At 46.5% G+C, this 20,770-nt stretch overlaps 1 protein-coding gene across 1 annotated transcript; it reads right to left on the reverse strand.

Annotated features, from left to right (window-relative positions):
- Positions 1-593: 593 nt before the first annotated feature.
- Positions 594-18,827, reverse strand: CFAP53 (cilia and flagella associated protein 53). Its single transcript, XM_086480206.1, has 8 exons — positions 18,765-18,827; positions 17,967-18,196; positions 14,627-14,800; positions 8,287-8,590; positions 4,801-5,019; positions 3,538-3,754; positions 2,956-3,058; positions 594-843 (listed from the first exon to the last, which is right to left on the reverse strand). The coding sequence occupies exons 1-8, from the start codon at positions 18,825-18,827 to the stop codon at positions 627-629; spliced, it is 1,527 nt and encodes a 508-aa protein (XP_086336332.1). The 3' UTR covers positions 594-626.
- Positions 18,828-20,770: the final 1,943 nt, after the last annotated feature.

Below are 20,770 nucleotides of genomic sequence, written 5' to 3' on the forward strand. Positions count from 1 at the left end.
AGGTGACTGTGCGGGCAGTTTATTCCAAATTTGTTCCAAGAGGTCTGGGAGCTGGGGCTCCCGGGCTCTGATGTTTATCAGGTTCTCTGTTCATCTGTTCACGCTCCCACACAACAAAACCACAAGAATCCTGGTTCTCGCCAACAGGGAACCAAACACTGAAAGGGGAAAGTCTCTCAGACTAGTTTTGGGACTCTGATATTCCACAGATCATTCACCAGCTATCAGAACATTTGCAAAGCAATATCAGTTCTTTACCATCCATCCCAGCGTGAAACAGATCCATAGTTCTATATTTCACAAAGAAAATGAAGATAAGCCACCAAGTACTTTTGGTCTAAATAAAAAAATAAAAAATAAATTAAAAAAAAAGATTTTGCAGATATTTGCAGTTCCAAAGGTATTTTAATAAAAGTTTGCTGAAACTCTACAAATCTTGTCAGAAAAATCCATAGGGAAAAAATAACCTTTACAATATTATGTTTCTTGTATTTTCCACTTAAATATTTTGAGCACCACAGAGAAGAGGGTTCCACTAACTCAAGTCAGTTATAAACACCCTTAGAAAACGTTTTTAAAGGCAACTGAGTGATCTAAAATGTCACAGTAAGTGATCTTTTTGAGAGCTAGATGTTAGTTTTTCTTCTCAAAGGGTGGGTTTTTGCTCGTTTCTCACAAGGCCTTGATAGAATCTCCTGTACCCTTTCTTGGTAAGCTCTCTCTGCTGCTAGGCCCGATTCATATTCTTGCTGCTTCTCTTCTTCCTCAGCATCGCGGGCCTGTTGTCGATAGGCAATTTGAGCCCTGAGTTGCTCTTGGTATTCTTTTGCTTCCTTTACTTTTCTGGAAATGACATATAAATAGCTTTTTTATGAAGTGTGAGTGAAAAAAAAAAAAAACACAAACAACTTTCAGTATTATTATTTTAACACTCAACCTTACACTGAAGAACCGTCCAAAACTCTGTTAGCCAAATGCTACCTGCTAACCTTACGTTCTTCGGAAAATTCATTGCATTCTGTTGTATCTTATAAAGCAGATTGCAAAATCAGTGCATAACCAAAAAAAAAAAAAAAAGAGCAAGTACAACTCCTTGTCATCGGCGTGCCTTCCCTGCCCCTCACAGTGGCAGTGAGAGGATACAGAATGAGCATGTCGGGTCTCAGTCCTTTCACACCCCATCTCCACTCCCTCATTCTGAAGAGAAGTTACTACCAACAGGGAAGGCAGGGTGCAGGCTACTCCTGTGGTGCTGTAGTGAGGTGGGGTCGGTCTGTTCTCCCAAGGAACAAGCGATAGGATGAGAGGGAATGGCCTCAAGCTGTGCCAGAGGAGATTCAGGTTGGACGTTAGGAAGAATTTCTTTACTGAAAGGGTTGTCAAGCACTGGAACAGTTCAAAAAACGTGTAGATCACAGAATCATTAAGGTTGGAAAAGACCTCTAAGATCACCAAGTCCAACTGTCAACCCAACCCCACCGTGCCCACTAAACCATGTCGCCAAGTGCCACATCTGCACGGTTTTTGAAAACCTCCAGGGACGGTGACTCCACCACTGCCCTAAGCAGCCTGTTCCAGGGCTTGACCACTCTGTCAGTGAAGAAATTTTTCCTGATGTCCAATCTAAACCTCCCCTCACGCAGTTTTGGGCCCCTCACTACAAGAAGGACACGGAGGTGCTGGAGCGTGTCCAGAGAAGGGCAACGGAGCTGGTGAAGGGTCTGGAGAACAGGTCTGGTGAGGAGCGGCTGAGGGACCTGGGGGTGTTCAGTCTGGAGAAGAGGAGGCTGAGGGGAGACCTGATCGCTCTGTACAGCTGCCTGAGAGGAGGCTGTGGTGAGGTGGGGTCGGTCTCTTTGCCCAAGTAACGTGGCACTTGGGGACATGGTTTAGTGGGCATGGTGACAGTTCGGCTGACAGTTGGACTTGATGCTCTTGGAGCTCTTCTCCAACATAATGGTTCTGTGATTTTGTAGGAAACGGCTATCAGAAGAAACCATTCTACCTTGAGACTCATCCATGCCTTCCCCTACCCTCTGGGAGCAGTGAAGTCTACCTACGTGTTCAGGCCCTTGCGGAGCAGGAGTCATAGCCTCGCACAGACACTTAAAATGCCAACAGTGTCAAGACTTGTGCGCTCACACAACACAGCTGAACCACAAACGCCCACTGACACCACCGAATGCTGGCTTTGCTAAGCGAAGCCTATCCCAAACGAAGCTCTGCACGTTTCCTTCAGAAGGGTGAGATTTCTGCCATTACCAGGAGACTGTTGCCAATAAAGCCGTCAGAGAACACAACAGATACTGGCTCTGGAAGGAGCTCTGCGGTTACCTCCCACAGACAAGTGTGGAGAAAGGGCACGAGTACGGAAGGGCAAGTGAATAAGTGAAATAAGGCCCTTTGCCCTAGGCTTTGCATGACACCCAGAGGAACATTTCAGCTACTGCGTACAACTGTATTCTCATCCTGTAAGGTAAGGAGAACCCCGTGGTTACGTGAAGTAGTCTGGTATTGTGGTGGCTGATGATATGGTTGTTTAAGGGATGTGCGTGGGTGGAGTTTAGCAATAAGCCTGAACACACTAGTTCTCCTAGGTAAGTAAGGACCTAACCTGTCATTAACCCTCCTCCCCAAACCTCTGCAACTCCTAATAACAGCTCAGAGAACGAGGGGATGTATTTAATAACCGTGATGGATGCAAGTCCAAAAAGACCAAAACACAGAGATGTAATGAAACACCATTATTTGTACAATGATATCAGACCTAGTGATCTAACACCAATGGCAATATATTGAGCAGTTTGGAGTTGACAGGCTGCGGTGGCACAGCCTCTCTGAACAGAAGAAAGCCCACCCAGTGCTCTTAAAGTTATCCAAAAATAAGAACGAGCCTCCTCAAGTTTAAAAGATCAGTCTGCAGTGACATATACCGATGGCATAAAAGAAAAATACCTTGCATACTTTTCTTCTTCTATATGCTTGAGTTCTGCAATTGCTTCAGCTAATAACTTCCTCTCTTGATCAAGTTCTTCCTGCTCCTTTGCATTTCTCTGCACTGCAAAAAAAACACCAAAACACTTTCAGAAGTGAGACAGGGAGACTTTATTCAAGCCAAGCAGCCTAAATAGCAGGCCTAAGTTTTGTTGCTTCTGAAGAGGCACACAAACAATGGCAAGTGTATTCTCAGCTTATTTGTTTTTCATCCACTCGGAAGAGAAAAGATTTCACATTCATCATCATCATCATCATAATGATATAATTAATAATAATGACCGCTTGCTCATGCAATCCTTACTTTACTAGGCTTTGCTCTGGTGATAGCAATGGGAGATTAGTGTAAGGAATGCCTGTAGGAGTAAAATTTCAGAAGCAGATTCAGAGACGGCAGCATTGTTGTCCACTCAACCATACAGCCTGTGCGTGCTGGGCCAGACGCTCTTCCCAAAAGCAGCGTGTTGTACTCCCTCTGCCTTTGCCAAGACTTGCGTTCACGCCGTAGGTTTGGTGCACAGACAGCGAGCCGTTAGTACTTACACTTCTCCTCAATCTGCAGTTGTCTTGTATTTAGGACGTCTTTCAGTAGCTGCTTTCTAGCCTCCTTTTCTAATCGCATTTGCTGAGCCTTCTTGGCCCAAACCTTGGCCATCTCTTCATCGAGGAGCTTGTCCACTTCTTTTTCTCGCTCTTTCTCCTTCTCCAGCTGTTGAGCCAGGTGTGCCCGGTAAGTCAGTTGCTCCTTGAGCAGCTCTTGCTGCAAACACACAGACGTTTGCAGATCTGAGTAAATACGTTCAAAAAAAGCCTTTGAAAACGTGAACAGAAGCGGTGGGTTGAGGCCAGCGTGGGAACTAGGAGCCTAAAGCTCCATTCCAAACACCGCCATGGGAGAGTGCTGTGCAGAACCTTCTTCCCGGCCGCTCAACACTGCCTGGACAATGGTGGCACAGCAGAACAAATACAGAGCGATCCCTTCCCCTCCCCAGCAGCTCAGCTGCCTACAACACAGACATTTTACCAGCTTTCCACAGCTGACCGGGCTACTTCACCATCCCCTGCATTAGAAGCCTTCGGATCCAACAAATATCATAATAAATAATACTAAATATCACCTCCTCTACTTTTGTGCCAAGGTCTAACGGTGAGTTTATACAACTTTCCTAACCTGCGCGAGCTTCTAAACACCTTGAGCAGAGTGATGAACGCAGTTCCCTGCTTTCTCTTACAGTTATCTCGAGACTTGTTTTCACCCTGAAGTTGGACAATCTGCTTGTTTTAAATTTAGGAAGTGAAGTGACACATCTATCGTTTTGTGGCATCTCCAAGATGTTCTCCAAGGTTTTGCATCTATATATCCAGCTATTAGAGATTTAAAACCGTTTCTTAGAATAAGTTAAAGACTTTCCTCTGCAGTTACAAATATTGAATAAATCAGGTCCATGAAAAAAAACCCCACATTTTTCTAACCTCCATTCATGCACTAGAAGGATGAAAAAGCTCAGTGATTAATTTTACACAATGAAATCAGCATGTAGGGACAAAATTCCAGGGTTTCCTGAGAGCCCCCTTCTTTTGTCTAGCCTGGTAGCCTTGCTTTAAAGTACTGTGGTTTTAACCAATGATGGGCTTCTTCACAGCAGCAGAGCGCTGGCAGGAGGAGAGGCAACAGGCTACGTGACAAAAGAATAGACTTGTTCAAAGAAAAGGGCTTGTGTCTGATCTCACTTGTACTGGGCAGTTCACTGTCATAAAATTAGTCTAGAGGAGGTATTGCCCCACAACTTCACAACTAGCCCTTACTTTGCGTTTTGTTTTCTCCTCAGTGTCCTCCTGGGTTTCCTGATGAGATTTTTCTAAGATCTTCATCTCTAGGGCAAGTTCACTTTGTTTTTCTTTGTTAAGATGATTCTTCTTGTCCTGTGCTGCACTGAGCAACACATCCCTGCATTCCTTCTGTTTCTGTAGTTTCTCCATCTGAAGGTGTTCATTTTCTAGCTTCAGCAGTCGCTGCTGTTCTTCCTACAACAGTAAAAATAGCCAGCTTGTAAAATCACTGCAGAACTTCAAACTACACAATGGCTAGAATTAGTTGAATTGGAACATTAAAAAGCAAAGATAAATATTTAAAGCCTTTCTTGCTGGAATTAGTGTCATTCGTTAGACCCATTAAAGCACGAACATTTTTGCATAGCATTCATTAGAATTCAGGATTTTTCTCTTTAATTATCACATGCCTGGAGTCACGGGAATGCCTGATGTACTCCAAATATTTCAAGCAGACAGACAGAGTCATCTCTTCAGAGAAATCAATATCATTGCAGCACATATGATCTACACCCAAGTCTTCACACGCAGCCATAACCGCTAACTGGTAACAGAGCGACGTGTTCCTCCTGTTCCTGCGTGTATTACCTGTCCTGTGTTTGTGCTGCATGTTCACAGCACTGCATCTCTAGTGGACGTAAGGGTGCACCAAGTAATTGTATCCTTATATTCTGATGGGCAGTTCCTCAGTTTCCGTGGCTTCAAACCACTTTATATTGGAAAGAACAGGAAAATGGACAGTAAAGTTGTGTTCTTAAGAAACAATAAAAATAGGAAACGTATATTGAAGATCAAACAGGTATATGTATATTCGAAATTTAGCATAATTCCTGAACACCCTGCATTTGGATAAGTTTACAAGCACTCACAGTCATAAAAGAGTACGCGGCCAACATTAGCTTATCTACAGGTCTCAGAAGCTGCCTCAACTGTCTGGAAGGTACAGGTTTTTGCTATCCTCTTTTTAAATTAAACATCTCTTTTGTGATGTCAATAAATATTCTAACATGGATCAGCAGGTTTGCCATAAACAACGTGCCTAATCTTTCCCCATGTGAAAGTACAAGTGGCACCTCCTGAGGAATCTAACTTGTGGTGCTGGGCAGAAAGTACTCACTGACAGTTCCAGCGTTTCAAAGCCTCTTTGCCTGAGCAGCCAAATTCACTTTCAGAAGCTGGTAAAACAGCTTTGAAATTCAGTATATATTATCTGAACTACTAAGTAATCCAAAACACTTTGAATGGTGAAGAAGGTGGAACTAGTTAGCAGACTACTGGGCAAGCTGGCACACGCCTTGGGCTGAATTCTGGCAACAGTGAGGTTGTGTGAAAGCAGCCAAGGCTGGGATCCGTGGTCCTTACTCTGTGAAAGTTTATATGACGGGGTAACACAACATTGCAAACGTATGAAGAAATTGCCACCATCCACCTGCAAGCCAGGACCAAAGTGCTACGGCAGAAACTTGTCTAGCACTTGAGCCTACAGCCAAAACACCACAATTTCAGTCACCTTCTGGAGAAACCATGATTGTTTAACAGAGAGGAAAGACAGAGGAGGAGGAAGGCAGCTAATGTAGGTAACACAAATATTGCTGCCTCTCTTCTGTCATCCAGCCTGAGACATCTTGACGTACACATACGGTCTATCGTGGCAAAGGTGCAAGTTTTGCTTCACTAAATAATCTATTTCCACTGCAACAACCAGAAGAAATCATTATCAACAGAGACACTTCAGCTGTCCACCACCCATGAAATCCCTAATCATTAGAGGCTACCAGCTCTGCACTGAGAAACTTGTAACAAGGCCATCTGCCACAGCCCTCTTCTGCTGAAAAAGGATTACGTCCCATTTTCAACACAGAAACTCTCCTTTATGGATTCTTTGAAGAAAGCTTTTTTTTTTTTTCAGAGACTAAACCACTTTACCAGAAATTTATCTCCTTGACAGAGCCCAAGGCAGCTGTCTTCAGGAGAAGCTACAAAGTCTTCTATGCTAATAGCATTTTTCTGAAAAGGCCAGTTAAGTAGAAGTGTTCTTTGCCTGCGAGGTTTGGCAGCACCTTAAAAGTTGTTACAAGAAAATAATTTTATTCTGCATGTTTTTAAATAAGTGAAACACTGCAGTCTAGCAAGGAATAAGGACTCTGCTGTTTTACAGCTAGGATTTTCAGAGCTTTAGATTTATTATCGTCATTATTTTTAAAAAGCAGCAGGGTATCTATCTTGCCAACATCAGCTTCCAGTGCTTAACAGAGCACCCCAAGTCAATCGCTGCGTGTAAATAGCCACAAAACGAAGACCAAGTCTGACCTAAGTAGTCTCCCATAACTCACAAAGTCAACACTGCGAGCTAACAAGCCTCACTAAAGGCAGCACAACTACAGCAAGCCCACCCTGGGCAGAGATGAGGAGGGGAAAGGGGAAAAAAAAAAAAAAAAAAAAAAAAAGAGGAGAGTGGCTAGAAAAGATGGCCAAGGTGGCCAAACGCCTCGCGCAACATGGCACCCAACAGCAGCCAGCACTAATAAAAAGCCTAGGCACTGCTTGTTATTTTGTTCAAAGAAAAAATGGGTGTAGCTTCTGAAATTCAGCCAGCTGAGGCATAAGCAGTCGGGATTTTTCGCACACACGTGTCTCCTCACATATACGTCCGGGTCCTGAGTGCACCAACAGGCTCTGCAACCTCCCCACGGGGGCTTGGCAGCCTGCGCTCGCAGCCAGTGCTGACGCGAGCCTTGGATCAGAGAGCTGGGAAAGAAAAAGGGCTGAGAGGAGCTGCTTGGGAGCCGCAGTTAGGCTCAGCCTCTCACCTTTGGTGCCTACGTGAGCTACGCCTGTGCCCGAGGTCGGTCCTAACCCAGACCTGCTGCCTGGCTTCACCTTGGACGTCATCGCTCCAGACGTGCCAAGCAGTTTGGGCTGTCAGATGAGCCCGGTTGCTGGCAGCAGACCTGCTCTGCTCCGTTCCCTTGGGTCCTGGGGGACTCTTGTTGCGGGGGGACAGCGTGCTTGCCTGCCCTGCTGTCACCCTCAGCTCCCGGCTCGCCTTCCCTTCTGGGAGCAGCAGACTCCTGCTGCTTCCTCCCAGTGCACTTACCATGATAATTAAACATACATATCACGGTCTGAGATCCGCGCTAGCTATCCCCGCAGGAAACCAGAAAATTGCAAAGACGTCTGGCAAAAGCTTAAAAACATTTTGATTTCCCACAAAGGCTCCCAGTGGCTTTGAATGCCAAAAATCCTTTACAATGCAAAGTTGCAAAAGATGTGTTTCCCTCTGTAAACAGGAACGCATTTGCCACAGCTCTGGCAAAGAGGCTTAGCGTAATAGGACAGTCTCAAATACTAATGGAATCAGTGAAGATACTACTAAGGTATGGATTAATCTAAACGTCTAGTAAGCCTACCATTAGGAGGGCCTTACACACAACCCTGAATTGAGAATGACAGGGAAATTACCAGCGATCGAGCCTCTTCTTCCTTCAGCCGCTTCTCCTCCTCTTTGTGAGCGCTGAGCACCGCCACGTGGGCGTCGAGCGCATTCAGGAGGTCCCGACTCTGTTCCACTGATTTCTGCATCTCCACTGCCTCTCGCTTTTCCTTGGCCAACCGATCCTCTTTCCAAAGCTCTGCAAACATCTGCTCTTCCTCCTCCTGGTGCTTTTTCAACTCCTCCTTCAGAGCTAGCTGGGCCAGGCGGTCTTTGCACAATTCCTTCTGATGCTTCTTCATCCACTGTACGCGAAGCTCCTCGCACTGTTCTCTGAAAGGCAACGTAAAAATGTTTTTTTAAAAAAAAAAGTCTCAAAATAACAAGCAAGTGAGGCGTAGAGGCTTCCAGCTTATAACTACTCAAAGGACTACGGCTGAGGATACCAAATTCTATACCTGGTCTGACAGCAACTCCTTGTGAGGCCTAAGAGCCTGATTTGATGGAGATTTTGACATTAAGGAGTTGAAGAGCAGATCCTATATTTGCATTTGTAAGGAAAAAAAACCCTATATATACATACGTTATATATACAATGTGTATTTTATATTAACTGTATGTGTGTAGCTGGAACGTGTGCCTTTTTTCCACGTATAAACCACACGCACACTACGCTTGTTCAAACACGCAGGTTGCTCTTTATGCAAATGAAGACTTAGAACAGGTTTATTAGTCACTTGAAAGCTCATTCATAATCAGAAAACACTTTGAGAGCGGAAATTTAGGTTACACAATTGAACAGGAACCACTAGAAATTTATTAATTTTTTTTAGTGGAGTTCTGTGGGATAATTCAGAAGAGTTGCAATAAAAGTCTCGAGAAGCTAGAACGTCAAACAAGTCACACAGCTTTCAATTTTCACTTACTCACTGCAACCAAGTTGCATATAAACAGGTATTTATCTTCAGTGGAAGAACACTCAACTATTTCCAGATGCTTTTATTTTTGCAAACAAAGCACTATTGAGATCAACATATTACCAAATGCTATTTGATCTGAAAAATATACATTCTCTTCTCTAACCAGCATATAGATTTTCATAAAATCAAAACGTGAAACGAGCGGACTAGAAGATCTCCAAGTGTTAAGGATCTCTAAGCTCTAAGGACGCGTGACAGACACATATGAATGCTGTGAAGTAAAAAGATATCTCACAATTTCACGCTGAGTGAAACCATCTTCCGCAGATTATTGCAATGCTATTTAGGAATGCAGAGCAGACATCACATCCCTGACTGAATCTTGAAGCACTGCATGACAGCAGTAGTTACCTGTACAAGGTGAAATACTATTACTTTAGACAACCTTTAACTGACAACCCTCTCTAAGCAAAAATATTAAATATTCATCAAGCAACTATCTCATCGTACTATCAGTCTCCGCATCAGGATCCTTATTTAATTTGCATAACTACAGCAATGAAACAAAATCTGAATTAATTCCATAGCCTAAGATTTTTTTTTTTTTTTCCACTTAAAAGCAAAATTAAGCTTGCCAGCACTAAAAGTAGATACTTGGCGATTTCCTTTTCCGTGTTCTGTGGCTCTGCTAAAGGCCTGTCTTTGTAAAGTCTTCACTTTTCTAAACGATTCCTAAGTCCAGTACAGCTGCTGTCTCCATCTAAACTCACTCCTACACTCCCTGACCTGGGTTTTGGGCATAGAATTAACAGGAACCTTATTCAGTATCTGAGGGCGCCTCCATGGAAGCTACAGAAGATGCAAATTTGGCTTCCCCCTGAGGTCAACTGCTCTATCCACTGGCAAAGAGTTTAGCCACACAGGATGTGACTGGTGGTCTAGAACTCATTGCTGCCCTAAATTAGCAAGATTATGCTCTCAAATAACGGCTTCTTTACTTGCCACACCTCCTTTGTCACCCCCTGCTAACAAGCGCAGCTCCTGGTATCATTAATACGCGGCTGAGGCAACTACCAGCGTGTAATAATCATGTGTTGGCTTACAAGATCTTCCAAAGCTTTACCAATAAAACCCCATGCTAAGCCAGCCTAATAAAAATGACTTAGGGCTTCTAAACCACAAAGAGCATTTCCCCAAACAGCCCTCCTCCAGTTCAGAACCGGCTGAACGAGCTGCTGACAGACAGAAAAAGTGACAGTGCCGAAAGCCAGCCTGACCCTGTCCTCAGTGCCACAGCGCGAGCCATCCAACCGGTCAAACTTCAGAGCGGAGCGGTGCAAAACAGCAGAGCTGTGACTGCGGAGGGGAAGGATTGCTACACCTCGCTCTCCCTGGGTGCTGCAGGAGTGAGATACAGCCAAAGAACACAACGCTTGGCCTGTAATTTCACGCAGAAGTCTCGCCACATTTTCTTCCTATCAGCATTCAGTGTTTGCTGCCTCGTATTTCAGCTGTGAGCTGCTGGGGCCAAGGGCATCTCTCTCTTCGTCCTCCATTTGGAAAGCACCTAATGCCATGGAGACAGTGGTGAAAGGTGCTAAGCACTATAATAAAAGGGAGAGCGGTGCCATGAAAACGAAAATCTCAATTTACTCGATATCCAGAAGGCATTTCTAACCTCTCAACTGTTCCTGACTGAGAAGAAACAACAGTAATCCATCAAGTCCCCTTTCTTCAACACCATGTCTCTGTAAAATAAAACCTGCCACACTCAGCACTTTTCTTGGAGTCTCCTTCTCTGGAGACATGCAAAACCTGCCTGGATGTGTTCCTGTGTGATCTACTCCAGGTGGTCCTGCTCTGGCAGGGGGGTTGGACTAGATGAGTTTTCGAGGTCCCTTCCAACCCCCACCCTTCTATGATTCTGTGATTCTCCCCCAATTCCACGCCACATCCTCTAACCAAATGTTGTGTTCTTCCCTGAGAGCTGGACTAGTATCCTTTAAAGGAGAAACTGTCCCTGGAATGAGGAACCGTCCTCAGCTCAGGCCTTGAGAAAGGTGAGGAAATACAAGAGTGAAAGAGCAGACATCAGTGTAGGCTAGTGAAAAGGGACAGCCGCTCTACTTCCTTGCACGAGCCGGGAACCTTCTGACCAGTCATTTACTGGCCATCCCAACGACGAAAGCAGAGAGCAGCACGGCAATGTGCACGGCCTGCTCCAAGAGGTGCCCCTGCCTTCAAGAATGTCAACAAACATACCACGTCATTGCTGGGTTTCTTACAATATACCACTGGGATCTATTTTCCACTTCCTGTGTAGGAGTTAGTGGTGATTATGGCAAAAATTAGTATTCATGAAAACCAGATTTCTGAGGGAAACACGCCACTATTAAGAATTGAAATCTTACACCATTAGAAATAACTGTATTACCTTAACACAAGGGGTTCAAAGCTCTCTCAGCAGTGAAGGAATAAAGAATTGGTTATTCTTTGTCATGATTATAAACTAATCTGAATTTAATTGAATTCCCAGAGGGGAAGAGAAGTTAAATAAAAATTTGGCATGGTTAGAATTTTAATAGAAAATAACCCTGTAATTGCTTGATTTCATCAAAATAATTCCTTCAAAGCAGCTTTTACAGCAACCTATAAACATCTGCTCCCCCAGATGGCTGGTTTTCTTCCTCACTTTGCTATCCTAAGCTTCTTAACATTAAAATTGTGCCCGTATGTAGCCACTTCCCAAAGACAGAAACTGCATTTATTCCCCCCACCGCCAGTTATTTATTCATTTTACGGCTGCGGTACAAAGTTGCTGTGATAACAACATTCTCTGTATGGATGCTCCTGATGCAGAAAGAGGATGTAATATGTATTTTATGCAAATCTTAAGACATTGCCATTTTCTTTAGAGATACCAATGATGAACACGCCCTCAGGCTAAAACTGGCTGAATATCTCTTCATACAAGTTGTAGCCCTTCGTGAAAACGAATTCCAGCAGAACTCCGGTGGGTCAAGGACCGTGCTCTCTGTCAGAGGACTCTTCCTGGCTAACATCACGACTGAGAAGCTGTTAAATCTGTATCCTCAGGCTACAGCTCCGAAGCCAGCCCACACGGCTGATAAAAGAGCTGCCTTTTAGTCCTCGGGAATAATAATGCACGGAGCGCTGTACGTTATAGGTGCTCCTGTACCGCAGGTTTGAGAGCCTGTACCTGCAAATGAGCGGAGCACCTTGCTCAAAAAGCAATATAAAGAAGCCTTACAGAAAGGCATTCAAAACAGTTGTAAATTCACAGGCAAAGGGAAGTAGAAAACCACGTGTATTTCCACCTGCTACTGAAATGACCTCCCGGGGCTCCTCTGGGTGGGCCCGAGAGCAGCCATCTCCGATGTTGGATGTGCAAGACAATCCATTGGGGTGGAAGAAGAAAATATGTTTTATACCATTAATAAATAACATTAAAAATAAAAATAGTGTTTATTCCATCTTTACCTCACCCTCTTTTAATTTAATTAAGTATAAGTGTATAATTTATAACATATTGGGGGTGAGAGCTAACATTTTTTTTAACTGATTGGGGTACGCAATCAAAGAGGTTTGGAGAGCACCCAGCACTCTAAGGGGACAGGTTGTGACCCAGTTACAGACTTCTGGTTGAGGATCTTCAATAAGTGTCGATCTCCTGAGCAGCCAAGCCTGCTGCCAGATCTCCGTGTGGGCCAGGATGGTTTAGAAGGAAAAGTAACAGCTAAGAGTGGGGTGAAAAGCAGATTTGGGGCTACTTAATAACAAATATATTCAGATATTAGAAGTTACTAATTTCATCAGAATTGATCACCACAGTAGAGACATCCTTTCTCATTGGAAAAGGACAGAGAAGAAAACACTTTAAAATATTTCTAAGCATATACATGAAGAAAGATATCTGGCTTTTGAAGGGGAGATCAACAGACAGTTGAACTGTTCTCACCTGGTGTTATTAAAGTTGGTTTTTTTATAGACCCTTAATTTTAACAGTAGAAAGCGACAGAGCTAGAGCAGCAGAGGGAGGAACTGACTATGGAAATATATTTCCATTGCATCAGGGCAGTCAGAGAGAAGGACTCCATGCATGGCAGCATGGGGATTCATTTGCAACGATCCTCAAAGATTGCCACTCACAACGGCTGTGAAGAAAGATGATTTCACTGCCCCTAAATCCTCTGAAATACCACAGCCAGCAGAACTCCACCTAGTAAAGCTACAGCAACACTTTTTAATGGGATATTACGTGGCACGAATATTGCCTAGATCCAAGAGCGGACTGGGAAAAGCAGAAGGATGATGGGAATGATCCCAGGATCATGTGTGAGCCATACAGCAACGCAGGAAGAAGGAGGACCTGATACACTAAGACAGGCAACTGCAGCATATTTTCAAGCCAGCATGTGAATTCAGAAGTGCACACGCTGCCTTAACACCCATCTCAATAAACCCCACGTTTAAGAAACGGACGTTTTTCTGTGAAATTAATGAATTAGAGTTTATGCACAAGTGTTGGTTTTTATCCCCAGCTTCTTCACACTGAGAAGCAGGTGGTGTGGGTTTTCCATAGCACCGTGGGAGACCGGGAAGAGACACTTCAAATGATTACAATTAAATTACATTAATATTATTTTCATCCCTTCCTCAGAAGACCAGATTTCCAAGAAATGAGCAAGTCAGATTTCTTGCCAAGGCCTCAGGGCCTGCGAAGCACCTGCATATCTTAATGACTTCATGCTGCCAAGCCCAGCATCCAGGAAGATTTGGCAGAGAACTTCAGGTTGCGTTAAAACCTTAGCCGGTATTCTTGAAAAATATGCAATAAATAAAAACACTGTCTTTTTGGACAATCTTAATTTTTCAAGCATTTTTGACGTATTTGCTTAATAAACATTATTTAGGCCAAATTAAGCTTCCCTGAACTTTTCACTCCACTAGTATACAGCTGAAATAGAACAAGAAATTACAAAACCAGCTGACTTGGCAGGTGCAAGCGCAGGGATGCTCACGCAGGACAAGGAGTTTCACCCCAAAATGGAAGAACGTTTTCACGGCATCTCGACGCTGAAATCAAATAACGGAGATGGGACAGTTCTCTGTACCTGTTGTCTCCATCTCTATTACTGAGAATTTTTACTGAGCATCACAGCATTGCGAATTTGGATCCCTGGTTTTCAGAGGCTGCACCGCTTTGTCAGAAAAGGACGATACTCGGCTCCCCTGCATGCCCTATAGCTGAGGCCTTTCAACTTCTGGCAAAGCTCACACGCCTCTAGCCAAACCACCTCAATTTTTTTTATTTTATCATTTCAAGCACATTCCTTCCTCAGCTGATTATTGTCACCTTCTTGCTGAATTGTCCCTTTATGTTTATTTCAGGCAAATTCTCTTTTATAAGATATTTTTACAGTGATACCTGAATTGCTGCTCTCGTTTTTCGGCCACCAGTTGTTGCCTTTCTTTTTCTCGCTTCTCTCTCAGTAATTTTGCTTGCTCCCTCATCTTTCCTTGTTTCTCCTGCACCGTTTCTTCAAGTGCCTCCATCTCAGCGAAGTACCTACTCTCCTCTGCCTCCAGCAGCTCACGAAGCCTGTAATGAGAGCATTTAAATAAAAGCTAAACCAATCCTCCTGTTGAATGACAAAGAGCTTGTTATGAGCGCAAAACGGGTACCTTTCAACATTTCTTGCAAGTGCCAAACAAGGGAACATCAAACTTGAACTCAGAGGTCGTTCCTGTCATGCCCATGGAGGGGATCTTACAGCCCAACAGGAGTAATTCGGTCCCGGTACAATTTAAGCTCCTTATCTTACAAACCCATTTCCTATGCCGCTTTACAGCTCCAGGCCCCCATTAAACAAATTTTTCTAATTTCCAGGCTACATTTGCCACCAGTTGACATCCATTTGCTCTTGTACCATTGTTACCCTTCCCTGGAATTTACCACCCTTCTCTACGCCTCTATAACTGTATCTTCACGCAATGACCTTTTGTTATTTTAGCATCACTCCATAAGCCACTTCATCCTGAAAAAGCTTTGATGAGAAAATGATGTCAAATTGGCAATTTTTTAAACACACCACCATTTACCTCTCTGTTAACCCTAGCAGTAAGAAACCTGGGGCTAAGGAATCCAGAAACTCACTAATTCCAGCCCAAATAACACAGCGGCCGCTGGGAAATCACTCTCACTTTTATGCAATGGGATGCCCCTGCTACTGCGTGAGCAAGAGTGCTGTGGACCTCCACTGGCACTGGTGGTGGGAGTGATGGCAGCAAGGCCAAAGACTGACTAATTCTGGAAACCGAATTGCACTCTTTTCACCACATACAGAGCCAAGCTTCCCTGCAAAGACAGCACGGGGATTGTAAGCAGCTAAATAAGAACAAACTCCATGAAATTCATAGAATCATTAGGTTGGAGAAGACCTCGAAGATCATCAACTCCAACCACCACCCCAGCCCCACCGTGCCCACTAAACCACGTCCCCAAGTGCCACATCTACATGGTTTGTGAACACCTCCAGGGATGATGACTCCACCACTGCCCTGGGCAGCCTGTTCCAGGGCTTGACCACTCTGTCAGTAAGGAAATTTTCCCTGATGTCCTCCCCTGGCACAACTTGAGGCCGTTCCCTCTTGTCCTATCGCTTGTTCCTTGGGAGAACAGACCGACCCCACCTCACCACAGCCTCCTCTCAGGCAGCTGCAGAGAGCGATCAGGTCTCCCCTCAGCCTCCTCTTCTCCAGGCTGAACACCCCCAGCTCCCTCAGCCGCTCCTCACAGACCTGTTCTCCAGACCCCTCACCAGCTCCGCTGCCCTTCTCTGGACACGCTCCAGCACCTCAGTGTCCTTCTTGCAGTGAGGGGCCCAAAACTGCACCCACCATTCGAGGGGCGGCCTCACCAGTGCCCAGTCCAGGGGCACGATCACCTCCCTGCTCCTGCTGGCCACACCATGGCTGATACAGGCCAGGAGGCTGTTGGCCTTCTTGGCCACCTGGGCACACTGCCGGCTCATGTCCAGCCGGCTGCCAACCAGCACCCCCAGGGCCTTTCCCACCGAGCAGCAATCCAGCCGCTCCTCCCCAGCCTGTAGCACTGCTGGGGGTTGTGGTGACCCAAGGGCAGGACCCGGCACTTGGCCTTGTTGAACCTCAGAGCATTGGCCTCAGCCCATCGATCCAGCCTGTCCAGGTCCCTCTGCAGAGCCTTCCTACCCTCGAGCAGAGTGACGCTCCCACCCAATTCAGTGTCATCTGCAAACTCACTGAGGGAGCACTTGATCCCCTCATCTGGATCATCGGTAAAGACGTTAAACAAGACCAGAGCTACGCTGAGCTCTGGGGGACACCCCTTGTGACCGGCCACCAGCTGGATTTAACTCCGTTCACCACCACCCTCTGTGCTCAGCCGTCCAACCAGTTTTTAACCCAGCGTAGAGTTTTAAAAAATCCTTCACCTGAGGAGGAACAACCCCACGCTGGGGGCTGACTGGCTGGAAAGGGGCTCTGCAGAGACCCGGGGATCCTGGCAGACAAGCTGAACATAAGCCAGCGACGCACCCTTGCGGCAAAGACGGCCAACAGCATCGTGGGCTGCGTGAGGAAGAGCACTGCCAGCAGGTCAAGGGAGGTGACCCTTTCTCTCAGCACTGAGGAGATCTCAACTGAAGTGCTCAGTCCAGTTCTGGGCTCCCCAGTAGAAGAAAGATACAGACTTAGCAGAGCGAGCCCAGGGAAGAGCCACTAACATGATTAAGGGACTGGAGCATGTTAGGATAATGGTTGGACTTGATGATCTTAAAGGTCTTTTCCAACCAAAATGTTCCTATGATTCTATAAAGGTCTCTCTCCTGAGAGAGCTGGCACTGTTCAGCCTGGAGAAGTGAGGGTTCAGGGGGATCTTATCAATGTATATAAATACCTGAAGGGAGGGAACGCAGGAAAGGGAAACAGCTTCTTCTCAGTAGCGCCCAGTGACAGGACAAGAGGCACTGGGCCCAAATCAAAAAGTGTCAAATTCCACCTGAACACAACAAAACACCTTTTTTTTTTGGCATACAACTCCTGTCCCATGAAGACACATCAGATCAGGATACCAAACTGACGACCTTCACAGCTTCAAAGTCACTTAGCATGAAAAAGTAACTGAGACATTAAACCACATGATTGGTTTTTAAGCTCAACTCAGCACAATTCTGCTCTTTACAAGACAGCAATATGCCTCACCTTTATTATTTTTGAAAGACTTCTGAAAATTCTTTTATTTTTTTCAACTGCCTGTGCTGCAAAGCATTACATGTAGGACCTAAACATTAACTTAAACAAAACCCTCAGTTACACCTGACAATTGGAGCTTCCGATACTCTTATCAAAGTACTCGTCACTCTCTTTAAAAATAAAATAATCAAGCAATGAAAGCGCTGTAATATTACTTTTATCTTGCATTTGACAGACAAGGCTCTAGATAGCACCTAAACTGTACTAGTTACTGTGTTTCTAGCAATTGGCTCAGTGACAAGGACTAGTAACAAGAGCCGAAAGGGTAGTGTTTGCTCTACGTTGCTGCTCAACCACCAGTTAAGCACACCTATGCTTTCTGTAACGACAAATAACGAACACCAGGCCACAATGCGCAGCGTAACAGGCAGAGCTGAGCTCAGCTCAGTGGTTTTCCCATAAGCATTCCTCTAAGCATACAGTTGAGCCAAAAATAGAAGGGCAAAAACGGGGATTAGCTATTTCTTTGCTACCTCTGTCGTCTCTCGTCAGTCCCTGCCAGATACTCCTGCATTGTCGCGTCCACCTTTCTCCGCACGATGCTGTGCAGGCATTTTTGTTCATTGCGTTGCTGCCACTCGTAGACGCTGCGGGATTGGTTGTACAGCTTTAAGAAATTGGTGTATTCAAGGAGCTCCTCTTCTTTCTGTCTGCGGGCCAGGATAAAATTTTCACTTGTTTGCCCTTTGGGAGGCTTGGCTCTCTGTAAGAGAAAGCATATGTCAGCGGTGAAAATATAATCACTTATTCTGAGGTGTTTTTTTAGTTGGATACATGACCAAATAAGTACCAAATGATGAGAGTTGAGAGTAATGAGGGGTAAATCCCGACAAGCCTTGCCTTGAAAAGCAAAGCACCAGCACAAGAGCACAAAATGGCTTACGGTGCCAGCACTTGTAGCCCAGGCTACAGCTTAAATCTTCCCCTACGCATCCAAGGGGGTGTTTACGGGGTGCTTTACACACACCGAACAAACGTTCTCACCCCAGGTAACCCCTCCAGCCCCCTCCCTCTCCGTCACAGCTCCCCGGGGCTCTGGGCGCCTCCTCACCCCACCGCCCACGTACCCTAAACAAGCGACCTCGCCCCGCACGCGTACGGTTGGGCCCACAACGGGTGGCGGCGGCCTTTCCCAAGGCCCTCCACCCGCACGGCGCCGGGCTCCCCCGGGAAGCCCACCCCGCTCCGCTGCCGGCTCCCGTCCGAGGAGCACAGCCCCAACCGACACCGGGCCGGGGTGCCCGCCCCAAGGCCCCACCGCGGTCCCTCACCAGCGCCAAGGAGTGCGGGGCGGGCCCGGTCACCTCCCGGCGCCACCGCCGCTGCGCCGCCATAACCGCAACCCTGCCGAGCCCAGCGGGACCGCCGCGACGCGTCGCCCGTTGCTATGGTAAAGCACAGCGGCGGAAGTGACCTCATGACGCTGGGAGGGGGGCGCGCGCGCGCGCGCGCGCGCAGCACCGCCGCCGAAGCGCAGACGCGAAGGCGCAAGTGGCTGGGCGGGGGCGGTGGGGAAGACTGGAGCGATGCTGCGCATGCGCAGCCCGCTGGGCGGGCTGAGGGAGGCGCTGAGGCGGTTATGGCGGCGTGAGGCGGGTCTGCCCCGGCCCGGCCCGGTCCCGGCCCACACACGCTGTGGCGCCGCTCCCGGTTCTTAGCCACCGCGGGGGAGCCGTGTGGGCGCTGCGGTGTGGGGCCGCAGGGCCTCCGGGGGTGGCGGAGCGCACGGGGCCCCGTCCCTCCCGCGCGTCCGTGAGGGCCCCCACACAGCCCAGCCCATGGCGCCCCTCGCTGGTGTAACGTTACCTGGCGGGGGGTGCGCTGGTGCCATCTAGTGGGAGCAGAGGCGTGCACAGAGGGGTGCAAGAGTGAAAAAGTGGGGAGTTAATAAGCGCAGAAAAGGGAAGATCCGCGTTTAATGGCGAGAAGGGGCTCCTTGCGCCCGCAGGTCGCTGTGTGACACCCCACCCCCCGCCCCCAGTGTCAGCTCTCTGCTGAGAGGCCTCCTGGGGTATGTGTCCTGCCGATGCACAGGCTCCAGAAGTGCCCCGGGGTGGAGGAAAATGGGAAAACCTTGGTGTTGGATTAGCGATGGCTTCAAGTTCGTTGCCCGCAGAGAAGTGACAGGGAGAAGCGGTTGCTGAAGCTTTGAAGACCAGGAACACAAACACTGCCAAGGACTTTGCTTGTGTGTAGATAGTCAGGACTTGGCTGATAAGTTGAAAACAATGATCCAAGGGAAGAAAGGTCAATGTTTAACGCTGGCTGTAAAGCTGCTTCTCGTCCAACTGAAATCTGCAGCGCGGTTACTTCAGGTATTAGTGATGGGCTGCTTGCACGATCAAAGCTGTACGATACACAGCATTTTCACACTGGAGTATGTGTTACACCACCGTGGTAGTGCTGGAACTGGAATCTCCTGAGTTTATTTCAGGGGAGACTTACGCTGTCATCCTACTGTGGCTTAGTCTTTGGGAGAGGGAAACCACAGCAGGGAACTGTGTCTTTTCCCCTTGGAAACTCCCGTATTTAAGTGCTGGGAGGGCTGAATTTCTTGGTATATTATAATTTTGCCTGATACTTTACGGGGTGTTTTATGGGAAATGTTGCCTTAGTCTTTACACAAAACCACGGATCAATTTTATGTGTAATAAATAGTGTACAAATGTGCAGCACTTCCAACTGTTTGAAATCTAACAGAAAATAAAAAAATAGTGGGGTGTGGATCCTCCAGTCCCCCTATTAATGTTTTTTTTTTGTGAAGTCCCTCCACCAGCTTTAGAAAGATTTTCTCCTGAAAAAGCTAATTTTAAGGCATTGTGACTTCAAGCTTAGTTTATGTTCACTTTGGAGGAAAAAAGAGATTCTCCTTCACTTGATGCCAAAGGGGATCCTGGTCGCTGTGTGCCCTCCAGGGTTTCCTCACTGCAGGAATTTATAGAGCAAATATGTAGCATATGGTCTGTCCTGGGTTTGCTGGCTTGGATTCTCCTTCCTGAAACCTCTCCCTAAGGAGAAGCCAAGGAACTTGCCAGGTGAAAGCCCCACTTGGCCCTCACGTGTCAACGACTGCACAAAAGTCAGAGCTTTAGGTGTGGGCTGAGGTTTCAAGCTGCTTTAAGCAGGTGGAGGCACCTCTCCTTTCCCTCCCTGTCCATGCAGTTCAGCACAAAGATGCTAAACCCTACTGACGTGGCTCCTCGGCCTTGGTCTTACCTGCAAGGATGCCAACGGCGGCATGAGGGAAGGGCTGGGAATGAGGCAGGGGTGGGACAGC

The sequence above is a fragment of the Leptosomus discolor genome, chromosome Z, assembly GCF_034619465.1.
Source record: "Leptosomus discolor isolate bLepDis1 chromosome Z, bLepDis1.hap2, whole genome shotgun sequence".
Classification (NCBI taxonomy): Eukaryota; Metazoa; Chordata; class Aves; order Leptosomiformes; family Leptosomidae; genus Leptosomus; species Leptosomus discolor.